This window comes from Strongylocentrotus purpuratus, unplaced genomic scaffold (genome assembly GCF_000002235.5).
Source record: "Strongylocentrotus purpuratus isolate Spur 01 unplaced genomic scaffold, Spur_5.0 spur5_scaffold_12, whole genome shotgun sequence".
Lineage (NCBI taxonomy): Eukaryota > Metazoa > Echinodermata > Echinoidea > Camarodonta > Strongylocentrotidae > Strongylocentrotus > Strongylocentrotus purpuratus.
Genome location: NW_022145597.1, coordinates 3668050 through 3682466, shown reverse-complemented (window position 1 = coordinate 3682466; position 14417 = coordinate 3668050). Strand labels below are relative to the sequence as shown.

The window sequence follows — 14417 nt, the reverse complement described above, 5'->3', positions numbered from 1 at the left end:
GTATCACCTTCAGGATCACAACAGATAAAGGTTTGAATCTCGAATTGAAAAAAAAAAACTTGACTTTTTTTGCATGGTCGCGCAATGCACGTAGACTGCATAGCGACTGCATTGCGTGCAAACTCTATGAGAAGAATTTTAACACACAACATCGGGTGCGCGATCAGACACCCTGACAACTAGATCTATTTTCGTCTATAGTCTACGTCTATGCTTTTTCAGCAACTAAACGAACATGTTTATGGATAATTTCACGTACCCTTTTTGTTGTTCTTGCTGTCAGCGAGTCTTGCATTTGATAAGTTGAAATCTTGGGAGAGTTTCTTGAGCCTTTTTTGTCTTGTTTGGAATTGTCTTGTCTTGTATGAAAATACCGACCAATTCTTCGCACACGTACGGTATCCTCAATCGCTCAAACCATTTTTTAACATGTAAACCTATGGGGTAACTATTTTCCCGGTAACCATGGTTACTGGGATTTTAGAACTGTTTTAACCATGGTTACTGGGAATTTTACAGAAATAGTTAAAGTTTATGAATGCAATTTCGACCAATCAGATGGCTGGATTTCTTAAGTGAGGTATATAATTGCGATTGATATCAATTGCAAATAAGTTGCGTTTGATATCAGCTCTTTCTACGACAGGGCCCTGGAATCGAAATAAATGTCACAATCTAAAAGACGTGACTCAGTTTCGAACCGAGGTTTGCAGATTCAGTTTGTAGGCGAAGACAGGGAGCTTAACGTTTACGGCACCGCTCGACTACCTCACACATGTGTGCGTGTGCGTGTGTGTATGCGTGTGTGTTTGTGTGGTAAGCATAGTTGTATGGAGTATCGATGAGAATAAACAATGGTTCAGTTAAAATTATACAGCTTAGCAAAGGCTCAACAGTCAATGTTTACTACTCACGGAGTTACGAATTATCACATGCTTTTATTTGCCATGATAATGGCTATAAATAGAAACCAAACCACCTGTTGAAAACCGTCTTACACCTTGTAAAGTAGTTAATAGCAAACGGTATCTTACTATCTAGTGTGGCGTTGTATTCAGAAATCGTTGATATTCAACAATTTGTCTACATTGATACATTTAACTCGTCTTCCGATTTTAGAAAGGTAAGTAGACTTTCCTGATATAGTTTCAAGCTCACTCCTTTATCGATCTGCAAGTTTTCTCCACTAGAACTATTCTTGATTTGTCATTCTTGGTTGTTCTCACGCGTTATTCTGACACTTCTTTCAAGTGAGGTTTGTCCATTGTAATCAGTAATAAATGCTTTATATTTTTTTTTTATCCGGTGTAATGACACAATTTTGTGTTGAGTACATTTTGTATATACCAGGCGAAAATAAATACATTTTAATCCAACTAGGCCAATTTAAGGAAATTATCAAATTTATGTCATGCAATGTGGTAATAGTGGCTGTATCTTGGTAAATTTCCCTTTGAGTGATGATTTTGTATTCGAATTTCGAAAAACAATGGTAAGCTTTACCTTGTAGAAATTATATATGATTGAATTTATAAGAATTTTGTTCTATTCAGTAAGGACAGATGGGAAGTTAAGTACATACGTCAGCTAGTGACGTCATAAAATCTTAACCACTCTTCTTTTTGTGGTAAAATGACAACTCTGAAGATTACCCCAGCTTTTCAAATCATTTAGAAGTTTGGTTTACCATTCTTCGGTTTTATATTTTTTGGGGGAAGGGGCCCTGTGTGTGCTCCCCCTTTGTTTTCTTTAGGGGTGCATCTCTGGACCTAGTTGGACAAACCATCAACCAGTCTCCCCAGTAGGGTCATGTCGATTTATTTTGGGGAATTGCTGTAAAGAAAAAATCTTTGGGGCGCCAGGTCCCACCTTCAAAGGCAAGTTATAATAATCAAATAATGAGATGATTGGGTACTTTAGTGTGAGTTCCTTACACAAACATGAATTCAGGAGCAACGCTATGCCCCCTTTTTGGATAAAGATCAAGATGAAGAAGACATGCATGTTGATGACCTAATCATTGCTCCAGCCACCTTTCTCTCCCCCGCCAAACCAAGTGTTAGAGAGCTGCCAGGTATTTAAAAATCATGTTGGGCGATTGGTGAAGTTCACTCGTTTCGGCCTGCCCACTCTAATAATCGGGCTCTGCTCCCTGTGTGTCGATATTGTTTCACAAATTCTGATGTCACTGCTACTTGAATTTTATTTAAAACTTCTGCTCAGCGAAAAAAAAATTGTTTTCGTTTTTTTCTCGTTTGAAATTCATCAAACGTTGCTTTTAAGTTTTAACTGAGTAAATGAGAAGATATGGCCAACAAAATTCAATGAAAGAGAAACAGAGGGAGATAGCGTTTATGAAATACATTGGCCCATGCAATTGGCTGACTGGGAACAACAGTTCTAACATGTTACATATAACTAGAGATATGATTAGGCAGAGTTCCTTGATCGCCAATGATTGGAACAAACAAGGCACCTAGCGAGCCAATGTACTTAACCCTTACAGGACATGGTTTCCTAAGGGTTAAGAATTTAAGGTCTTTGGAAACAACATTCATGGAGAGCAATTCGTCGAGAAGAAAAAAAATCATTTAATTTTTATCGGAAAACGATGATTTTAAACCTCTACATATTTGTTGCCAATTTTTTTATTTTCCTTTATAAAATTCCTGGCATAAAAATATTAACATGCCAAAAATGGTCCTAGTGGATGATGAATTTCTTTCTTTTCTCACTAATAATGCTCATGCCTCTTGAATATTTCTAGGACCCTGCAAAAAAGTTATTGACCTAAACCACAAAATGTGGGATGATTTTGTATTAAAAGGGTTTATTATCATTTTACTATACTGGTTTTGCCTTCAGAAGGTGCCCTCCTCCCCCCCCCCCCCCCCCCCCCCCCATCCACCCCCATTTATTACCGCCGCCAATGGTTCAAGCCAGGCTCAAGAGTACAAAGTGTAATCTCATGTATGGGCACAGACGAGCGATTTGACTTGTTATCGACAGTATGCAAACAAGCAACTGGAAAGTTCGTGCGCGGATAAACATATTGCAATGCCTATATAACGCCCCTTACTCGTATATTTGTACATCGTTAGTACTTGCTTCTTAGAAAAGAAATAGCGCAAAACATGATACCAACATAATTCAATCCCAGATACGTGTTCAAACTTTAAAGCTATGTTAACCATGCATCCTTAAATACATCTCCTCACTATTTCAACAGCAGAGAACATCAGCTCCTTTCGAGTGACGAGTATAATATTGACCTGCTTTCTTGAATATGATTCTGACAGATAATACAATTGTAACTTGATTTCAAGACAATAATTTATATGCCATTGGAATGACGTCCGGATTATACATCCTTTTGTGCTTTTCACAGCGTGACTGACAAGGCTTTTGAAATTGCATTCGGTTGATTTTTGCGACCTTCTTATGATGAAAGACCATAATTAAGATACGCACGTTCCTTTTCAAAGGTCTAAAAATTCTTCTAATTCAGTATTTTAGGAAAATTTGTTTATCTTGATTCGGCATGTTCTGTAGCAGCATGCACACAATTAGTGCATCACATTGAATCTAAAAACCTTTTAGATTCTTCTTAATCTGCTTAGGTCAAGTCACAGGAACGAGTCAGCTGTAATTAAAACAAACACAAACACAATGTTTGCTGTTGATTCAAACCAGGTAGTTTTTATGGCACTGTTAGATCTACCAGCCGCATTCGATACGATTGATCCTCAAATATTTATATCTCGTTTATTTAAAAGAACAAGTGTTAGGTCAACCATAGACCTACCACTCTCCCATCATAGATCAGTAGTAGAAACCATAGGATACTCAATCTATACTCTCCCTATATTGGAGATATCGTCCGACATCATAGTATTAATTATCATCTTTATGTTGATGACATACAGATATATGTTTCATTTGATCCTAAGACTCCAGGAGCTCTGGATAAAACACTTATCAAAATTCTAAGTTGTATTTCAAATATTAGGCAATGGATGGTAGTAAATAAGTTAAATTAAATGATTCAAAGACTGAAGTTTCAGCTGCTGCTTCAGCTCACAATCTGTGTTGTCTTCCAAGTGTTCATTTTGATGTTGGTGCCACTCATTACTCATTAGCCCTTCAAACGCAGTAAGAAACCTGGCGTTGCATGGCGATGTCTCATCATATTTCTCACATCTGAAGTATGGTTACGTTTTATTAAAGGAATATTGCTAGAATACAAAAGTTTATTGACCAGTCTACATGCTATAATGCTGTGCTTTCCTTTTTTTTCGGTTTAAAAAGACATATAAATATACATGATTCAAAGGTCCAAGGACCAAAACTGTTCATGTTTACAAATTATACAATACGGTTATAAATACAGTAAATATACAATAGTGAGCCAAACGAAAGGTATGACAAGTACAATACGTAATAAAGATGACAAAAATAATACAATTCCATCAATACAATACCAAAATAAACTAAGAGAAAGTAGAGTCAAGATCATCAAATTACTAAACTGATATATGGTAATGGTAGCAGATAAACAGACAGAAATAATGGTTCTATCCCGTATTGATTATTGTAATGGGCTGCTCTCTACTATTCCATCGACTAAAAAGGGGATCATGTGCAACGTCTACAAAATTGGGCAGCCCGATTGATATTTTGGTACCATCCATCTCAGCCACTCTTGAGCTCATTACACTGGCCAGAGATTAGATATGGCCGGCGAGATTTTCGAAATCTTGTTTCTGTTTTTAGTATGGAAAGATTTGCCCCTCCCCACCTTTTCAGTCCTATATGCTCCAGACAATCGTAGAACTGTCCCTGGTTCATTCTCTTACTTTCTTGTAGGACATCCATTGGTGAGCTAAAATGGAAGGGCCATCTCTTTTGATCCTGCTTGTTGTATGGGTCGCATTCACTTCGGCTGCTACGACTGTCAATCCGAGTACCGGGATCGTGACGGGTATTTCCACCGAGATCATCACAGAAGTCGGAACCACAATCATCGATAACTCGACAACCCGAGCAAGCTCCACCGAACCACGTATGTTTTGAAGTCTCCCACTCTAGTCTACCCTCTCCGTATGAGTTTAATTTATTCCAAAAATCAAACCTCAACGTAACTTGTTTATTTCCTAGAACGTAACCCTACTCTCTTTGAAAACCTGAAAACCCAAAACATCATTATCATCATCATTATATAATCACGAATAGTGATCATTTTTGTTATTGTTATTATTAAGAATACTACTATTATTATTATTATCATCATTATTTCTTATTACTATTATTTGTATTATTATAATTATTTACATTATCATTATCTTATATTAGTATTATTATTATCAATATTATTATCATGCGCATTAATAGTAGTAGTAATAGTAGTAGTAGTAGTAATAGTAGTAGTAGTAGTAGTAGTAGTAGTAGTAGTAGTAGTAGTAGTAATAATATAGTAGGCGTAGTAGTAATAGAAGTAGCAGTAGTAGTATATATTATTATTTCAGTAGTAGAAATATTATCATCATCATCATCATCATCATCATTGTAGCCACCTGTTCTGATATTTAGGTGTATTACCTCGCGTGACCTTTTAAATTTTATCGAAAAGCAATCTCAATAGTAGTATCATTATACAACACAGAAATGCATCTTGGGATAGAGCAACGTCGATCTGGCGCTGCTCAGTGGCTGCCGGGCTCACGATCAATTGGGCAAAAAGAATTCCAATTTACGGTGTAACTTATTAAAATTTGGAGTGGACTTTAAAAGATTATTATTATTATTATCATTATTATTATTATTATTATTATTGTCTCTTTACACTTTTTTGTGATTGATTTCAGAACCTACTCCTTGTGCTGATGCTACGTGGATGGTTCGTCAGACTGATGGAAATATCTGCATGCTCATGTCCTTTACTGGTACCATCACCTACCAAGGAAGTAATGTACGTTATCTCTACCAGAATAAAATTGAATTGGTTAAATCTGATTAAACTTGAAAAAGGTTTTAAGATTTCCACTTTAAATGAAAATAGGGCGTTGTTGCTGAAGTATGTTTTTCATATAACATCATGATGGCGGAGACGGTGCCTGTTAGGAATGAGTATCGATAGTAAATAGGGGCGGATCTAGCTTTTTGCCAAAGGGGGGGGGGGGGGGGTTGACCCGGTGGCGGATCCAGGATTTTCCTAAAAATCGCGCCGTTTTACTTTTTTTCTTCTTTTTTTCTCCCTTCGTTTTCACCCTTTTTTTCACTTGGCCGCCCAAGGGGGGGGGGGGGTTAAACCGCCGCACCCCCCTAGATCCGCCCCTGGTATAGTTTGCCTCCATGCAAGTGACTTAGCGTGGGTCCACCCATTGATGGTGAACCCTGGTGATGGGGGGGGGGGGGGGCACAGCTGTTTAATACTAGTTTTGGAGGGGGAAAAGGGTGGTCCGTCCTTTCTCACTTTTTTTTCTTTGTTTTTCTCTTGATATTTATTCACCATTCGATTTGGGGCATGTTCCTCCAGTAGCTACGCCACTGCGTCCAGATGTGTAACTTCCTCTGCTTCTTAATCCTCTATAAACTCTACTCCATTTTTCTAATTGTATTTCAAGGAGTTTTATTATCGTCCTTGCCATTCTGAAAGCACCCTGATTGACCATATTGTGATAAGAGGAAATAGGTCGGGGATGGTAATTACCACCTATATGTACACGCCCTTGCTTATACTAATGATTGCTTGTATTTTATGCTATTCAAGATTTTTACTGGCCATTTCGAAGGCATCTCTCTGTAAATTATGATCGAAACTATAGAAAATATGTTGATTTCCGATTTAGATTGTAGATACTAATGCACGCGTTTAAGGACACGTACATTTATCATTAGTAACATCAAATTGTTAATGAATGTACAAGTACTCGAGTTATGGACGTTAAGTAACACATATATAAACCAAATTAGTGAAGGAAGGTCATTATAATGTGTATAAAAAAGAGTTTATAGTTTGTGTTTTTTCAAATTTTGGTCTACACTATATTTCACCTTCAATTTCTTAGAAATATCTGAAAACAAAATTGATGACTTGAAAATAATGACCTTTTTTCTTTTCCTGATTATGATTGGTCAATGATAAAGTAGCATTAACGTTTTTGTTTTGTTTTTTGTTATATATTATATTTATTGAAATCCAGGCTGAGTGTATTGCTAGATTGACAATTTATTCTTGTCCACAAATGTGGAAGTATATGCTTTCTACCAGCAATAACAGGCAGTACAGTAAATCAAGACAGAAAATAAATTACAATCCAAGCACAAATATACATACTAATAACCAAACCAATATTTATTTTTTCAAAGAACAAAGGGTGTAGACTTAAAACATTATATTGTATATCTTTTATTCATCTTCTCGTACTAAACAATGGTGTATAGTTAACTATAGTGAACCATTAATAGTTCAATAGGTGCCTAAAGGAACTAAAAACTACATTTAGATTATGATTACATAATGTGAGTGCATAGCGTTATATGCAGCTCTCAAAAGATCCAACACTTAAAGACATTGTTTCATTTTTTTCACAAGTGTGTACAGTGAACCATTAATAGTTCAAAAGGTGCCTAAAGGAACTCGAAACTACACTTGTGTATACTTAGTGTGTACTTAGACTTGTCGGAATTCTCTCCCATCATCTATTCGCGAAATTGACAACCTTGACCACTTCAAAGCTTCACTCAAAAATCACATCTTTCTTCAGACGTTTAAATGCTAACTTTATTGGGGGAGCCCGCGCCTTTGAATGTTTTTTTAAACAGATATATGGCGCCATACAAATGCTGTGAATCATCATCATCATCATCATCAGCTCTTAAAGTGACTCGGTAACATTGTTGAAGGTTGATGAAAAAATTGCTTAATCTTTGTAATAACCCTCTGACATGCAAAAGATCCTGAAAAAAATTCCCAATCCACGAAGATATCTATGGTTTTCTTTGAAGGTATCACCGTGCAACACCCTCTAACCGTGATTAACAATAAATTATCCTAACTATTTATTGTTAATCACGCCCAACCGTTTTTTCCATGAAAAAAAGACATAAAACAGGCTATTACAGATCTGTCAACACTAAAATGTCTGGAATGATATGTAGAGACAATTTATTGCTTGTGACGATTTACATTCACCTAAAATGTATTTAAATTGTAATAATATAGTTGGGAGAATTAAGGAATCGATCAGATCAGTTTTTCCCAATTTGTATCATTAATAATGGTCCGTTTTCACTTAAATTTTCAGATGATCAGATTAGCATTGAAGTCACTATCTTAGCACCACTATCTCTCATCTGAACAATGTTCCCGAGTCCCTTTAAGGCCATGCTTTGGAGGGAACAATTGGAAAACACTCCAATCAAACGATTAATGATAGGAAATCCAGTTCATTTCATGCCTTTTATAACACGCCGCGGATGTATCCATAATAGAATAAACTCTATTACATGAAGGCGAGAAAGGAACGTGCAAACAGTGTTTTTTGTTTTCCTCTCCAAGAAATTGTTAAAAGCAGTCATAATAAAGTACAAAGGACAGAGCAAGATAATATTTCATGTTGGACGCTTGAGTTTTAAACCTTCAAGATGGCCGTCACTAGCGATATCGCAATTTTTTCCTCGAAATTTATACATCCCCTTTACTTTTCCTTTCATTAGAATTTATCTCTTTCACTCTAGAAGACAATTTCATGGAACTATTTTTTTCTACTTTTTTACTTTCGTCAGAGTCAGAATCCTATAAAAATACCATTTTATTGATGAAAGAGCAAAACTCCAATTATTTGACAAACATTTCAAGAGGTGACTGAAAAAATCAAACCCACGTTCATCAATTCTTTTAATAGGGGTTTTTGCCTCAGGGAGAATTTTGTGACGCAAGATTTTGAGAGATATAGCGCCCCTTTCCCGTCATAATTTAATCTCAGAATGATATAAATGTCTTTGAAGATATATCGACTTTTGCTGTTGTTCAAAATTTGCGCTGTGGATCTCGAAGAACAACATGTTTCTGGAAAAACAGATAATAAGAGCAAAATCGCGAAACGTTACTACTTCCAAAAATCTAATAGAATATAATTTGATGGTTGGCCGACTATTTAAAAAAACTGATTATGATTATTCCTTCTCTTTCTCTTTCTCTATCTATCTACCTTTCTCTGCCCCCCCCCCCCCAACCCCCCTCTCCTCTCTCTCTCTCTCTCTCTCCCTCTCTCTCTCTCTCTCTCTCTCCCTCTCGCTCTCTCTCTCTCTCTCTCTCTCTCTTCTCTCTCTCTCTCTCTCTTTCTCTCTCTCTCTCTCTCTCTCTCTCTTTCTCTCTCTCTCTCTCTCTCTCTCTCTCTCTCTCTCTCTCTCACGTAGAATGCAGTGAAGGTGGACATACCAGAAACGGCATTACCCGCGACTTCAGCATGTTCTGAAAACAGTGCACTGTTTACGCTTTCTTTTCCTTCCGGAGAGAACATTTGGCAGATACAACTCAGTTTCAACACAGAGGGAGGCAAATACTACTTAAGCAGAGTCTCTTTTGATTTGATGACATTAGAAGGAGGTAGGATATTAAAGGAGAGGTAGAGCCAGGGGATCAAAAGTTATTAATTTGAGGGATTAATTTTCTATTCTAGTCTATGTCAATAAAGGTCATGTTTGTCTGTACCATTTAGTTGAATCGTTGTTAAAATGTGAGAAAATGAAATACGAATTAAGAAACTGAAACGAAATAGGATCATCCTTTTATTAATTACATATTTATTTATGAGATTTATACGGGGTTGCACAATTTCACCAGTAGTGGTGGTGTTCGATGAGGCCCTATTCGGTAACTAAAAAGTCAAATTACAATCATGAATGTAGCAGAACAAATCAAAAAAAGAAAATGAATATATACGTGAACCAACGTTTTACGAAAGTTTAAGGATTCTATTGCATAAACGAAAAGTTATCTTTAATACTAGTTTGAGAAACCCCTACTTTACAAAATAATTTATATCGTGCCTGGATACGTGGTCCTGTTTGTGTGTGTGTCTGTGTATGACAAGGGAGATATTAAATCACGTATTAAAACATGTCTTCAGGTCGGGCCCATGGGGATGATCGTACTGCATAATATGTCTACATCGGATGCATGGATATAAGTCCAATCTTACTTGTAATAGTTTTAATTGACTTTTATATTTATCTGATATGATCGTTATCCATATATTCATGTACATGTATATTAACCCTCTTTTTGCCATTTTATTGTAATAATAATTATAATAATACTAAGTTATTATATAGCGCTTATTAGAATCACTAAGCGCTTCCAAACTTGGAGATTATTACCCCGGCTTTAGCTGTGCTGCCATTGCGGCGCTTTAACCTTTCAAAGAATCGTATCTTGTATTATTTGTAAAACCGTGTTCTAATAACAAATACTTTTTAGTTAGGTTCTTTACATTACTCATTCCCAATTTCTTTTTATCATAAGTTTTCTCCTCTACACTACCTATCTTCTCACAGTTATTATCGACACACAGAATGTGGAAAAGGAGTTTTTCTCCGTACCACTTGGCGAACATTACAGATGTGATACCGTAGCCTTCGATCTAGGCACTGCTTTGATTGAGCTTTCTTCTCCGATCCTTCAACCGTTTGTTCAGGCCACTGGAGATGGGTGCGGACTCGGGGGCGGTAAGCCATTCATCTTTAAAGAATAATGAAAACAAACAACAAACAATAAATTAAATACCTATGGTTGTACAGTGAGGCCTTAACAAAAACATAAATATATTCGCGGTTTGAGAAATGTTTCAGGATTGTTTGCATGTTAGGGGGTTAGTACAGTAGAAGAAATAAAATAAGTTATATTTCATACAAAAAATGTTACCGAGCCACTTTAAATAATATTAGCTTTATCTCTTTGTAATGATTCTGTTCAGCTCATGAGTGTAACAGCGAACTGAAACTTAATTATGCCTACATCTATGTTTCCTTCGTTAATACACAGATACTATCCGGTCCACTTCAGATTCATCCGTTAATATCGAAACTAATTCTGAGTAAACACATTTATTTATGTGCTTATAATTATTATTTGTTTTACCTTTGTTGGGGGGGGGGGGGTGTTCGTTCTTGTTATACCGAATACTTCACATATATTTCCTAAAAAGGCATGCTCGTTTTACAATTTTTTCTGTTCAGCTCATGAGTGTAACAGCGGCGAGTCGAGCGGAAGTAATACAGGACTCATCGTGGGATGCTGCATTGCGGGCATTGCAGGAGTAGCTCTAGGGGGATTCACCTTCTACATCGTCAGGAAAAGGAAGAAGAACAACTACTCCAACATTCGCTAACTATAACAACTGGTGTGGTGAATATCATTGAAGTGGGAACAACTTAATTCTGAATTGAATAAGAATTTCCATCTCATGCAGTAGACTATAAGCTGTAAAGAAGCAGAGTCCCGGCGGAGATCGATTACATAAATTCACTTACAAAGTGAAGATTAGACTTGTAATTTGTAAAAGTATGTGTGTGTTATGTACTAATTTAAATACTATAATGAAGTTCTGGCCTGAAACATATGCATAGTTAATTTGATACGATTTTGAGCATTTTAAAGTTTTGAGCGGGCGCTGTTTAATTTGTTCACATGCTGCACAATAAGTTGAAGTGTCATAATATTACATATAAAATGGTCATGCAATTTGGTTATAGAGATATTACAGATATGCGAAATTCACATAATGGCGCTTAGACGACGTCACATTATGAAAATGACCTTGGAAAGTTTTGTGTGTCCAGTTCTTAATAGGGTCTACCATTGTGATAACGTTGAAATAAAATACAATTGCTATTCTTGAGATATCTGTTCGACAAGAAATATACAGAAAGAAAGAAAAAAATCTGACGAATATAAGAGGTGTTATGTACGTTAAAATAAAGAATGTACATATATGTATGTGTAAGACTATATGATTTATTATCATTTTATTATTATTATTATCTAGCATTAAACAGCCAAAAAAAATGTCCTCCTATTTTATATTGCTTTTGGATTTCGGTCAGTGGAATGATTTAAGTACTGGCCGTTTGTATTTTTTGTTATTTGACTCCTATCAGTTAAACGGTAGTTTTATTGATATTCTGAATCAGATTTTATTCTTGAGGAAAACCCGTTCCCTTTATTCAAATAGTACAATTTTTGTCATGCTCACAAACTGATGTATTTAGATTTTTCCTCCATATTACATTAGAATGTTTCCGTCTCGTACACCTGCTTTGTTTTGGTCACCACCTATTTTCTTTTTTTTCTTTTTTGTTCAAAGTTTGAATTTTTTTTAAGAAGTTGAAGATTAGAGGAGTGATTTTCGAGAACATACATACGTTGTAAAAATGAAAAAAATCACTGTTTTCATTTATTTCTCAAACATAATGATTACCCATATATGTCTGTCATGAATTTAAAAACTTTACATGCACTCATGATTCTTTGAAAAATACATGAAATTCACAAAATATGATCTAATACAACGTTTTATATTTTGCGATTATCTACTTATTTCTTGTGTGTCAGTATGTGATTTTTTTTCAAAATGAATTATGATTATGACATAAACCATGGAAGATATTTTGGACTCGGAAGACAATGCACTCTCAAACTCGAGATCGGTTTTAGAATAATGGTTGGCGGGATGGGTGTGGGCTTTAGGAGGGGGGGGGGGGCGGGCTAAATAATTCTTGCAATCATTTCCTGCATGTCTCTCCCGCAAACAATATTGGGGCTTAAAGACATTTTGGATGTTTTAACCCTTCTAAATATTTCTAAATGATAGTACGGTTCTGAGGAAATGTCTAAGGACCTTTTATTTCCTTCTTTTTTTCTTCTTTTCAGCTACTTTTCTGAGAAGGTCGAGTTCTGGGGAGAGGTGATAAATAATTTGTGATCGTTATCATTGTTATTATGCAGATTAAAAATGTTCCTTGAAAGCATGGCTATGACAAGTAAAAGCTTTAAAAAGGTCCGATTTTTATGCCATGCACATGTTTGTACAGTACCATACCGTGTGAGTCAAAAAAAAGTTCACACCTAGGAAATTGCTAATTATTTTTTAAATCATCTATGGACAGTAAATTATTATACATCTCATGAAAGAGTGTTTTATCCCAAATCATTTGGTATCATTTTTGTGTGGTATGTGTTCACGCTTGGATGAATAGGAGGCATTGTTTGCGAGAGTGCAAAAATCGACAGTGTTTGTTACTTTAATGTGGTCAAATTTCTGGTCATTTTGATGAATCAAGAACCTTGCGTTACACACCAATACTTATATGCTACATGATCAACCTTTTCTGATCGATTCTACACCGTTTATTTCACAATGCAATCGCATGACCAGGAAATTCCCGCCATCCCACTGTCGGTCCATCCTTGATCCACCCCTTCTTAAAATACGTAAATGTTACACTTGATAGGGAATGTGTACACAATCCAAATAAACATTCACAAAAATGAACAGTTCTACACGATCAAGTTTAAGTTCAGTGTATTTTCATATTTGATCAATAGTCCACATCAATTACATGATCTCGCAACCTACAACTGTTGCAACTTTGGAAACTAATTTTACCTAAAAAATATACATCATATCAGATTGGGTTGACTTTGCAAAGATTTGTTTATTTACAAGTCAGAGTGAATTTCGGAGCACCTGACCTAATAACGTGTTCTTTTAATACATTTTTTTGAAAGTATGACAATATCTGCGACATTTCAGGATTTCTGGTGTAACAAATATTAAAAAAATAATAAAAAAAACTAGCTATACAGGAATAAAAGTAGAGAAAAAACGATTAAAAATAATAGTTTCACATTCTGCCTCTACTTGCAGCTCATTCTTAATAAATCAGATTGCTAAACGGTGAAATCATTTTACATATCGCTAAAGCTGGACAGGGATGGGTTACAAATAAAACGAACGTCAATATTTCCAACTAAATCGACTCCTATAACATACACATTCAATGATACACGGTTCGTGGGTTTTACTTTCCTGTATCAATAACTTTACATAATATATTTCAGATTAAACACCAATCGGCAAATCATGGGAAACAGTCATTTAATGACACTTTGCTTGTTCACATGTTATCGTTTCTATTTAATACTCACTCCATTCAACAAGTCTAATATACTTTAGAGAGGCTGGGTTGAAGATTCACACATTATATACTAATTAAACAGCGTGCTATATTATTAAATTCGTTCAATATTTTTTTATTAAATACTATTAATCACGAGTTACTGGTTTTCTATATAGTATTTGAATCGACCTAGAGACAGTGTTCATGCCATGCAATTACATATTATGTAAATA

General features: G+C 35.6%; 1 protein-coding gene across 1 annotated transcript; it reads left to right on the top strand.

Moving 5' to 3' along the window:
* Positions 1-967: 967 nt before the first annotated feature.
* Positions 968-12573, top strand: LOC590810. Its single transcript, XM_795530.5, has 6 exons — positions 968-1123; positions 4867-5062; positions 5865-5968; positions 9421-9610; positions 10561-10731; positions 11242-12573. The coding sequence occupies exons 2-6, from the start codon at positions 4888-4890 to the stop codon at positions 11391-11393; spliced, it is 792 nt and encodes a 263-aa protein (XP_800623.2). The 5' UTR covers positions 968-1123; positions 4867-4887; the 3' UTR covers positions 11394-12573.
* Positions 12574-14417: the final 1844 nt, after the last annotated feature.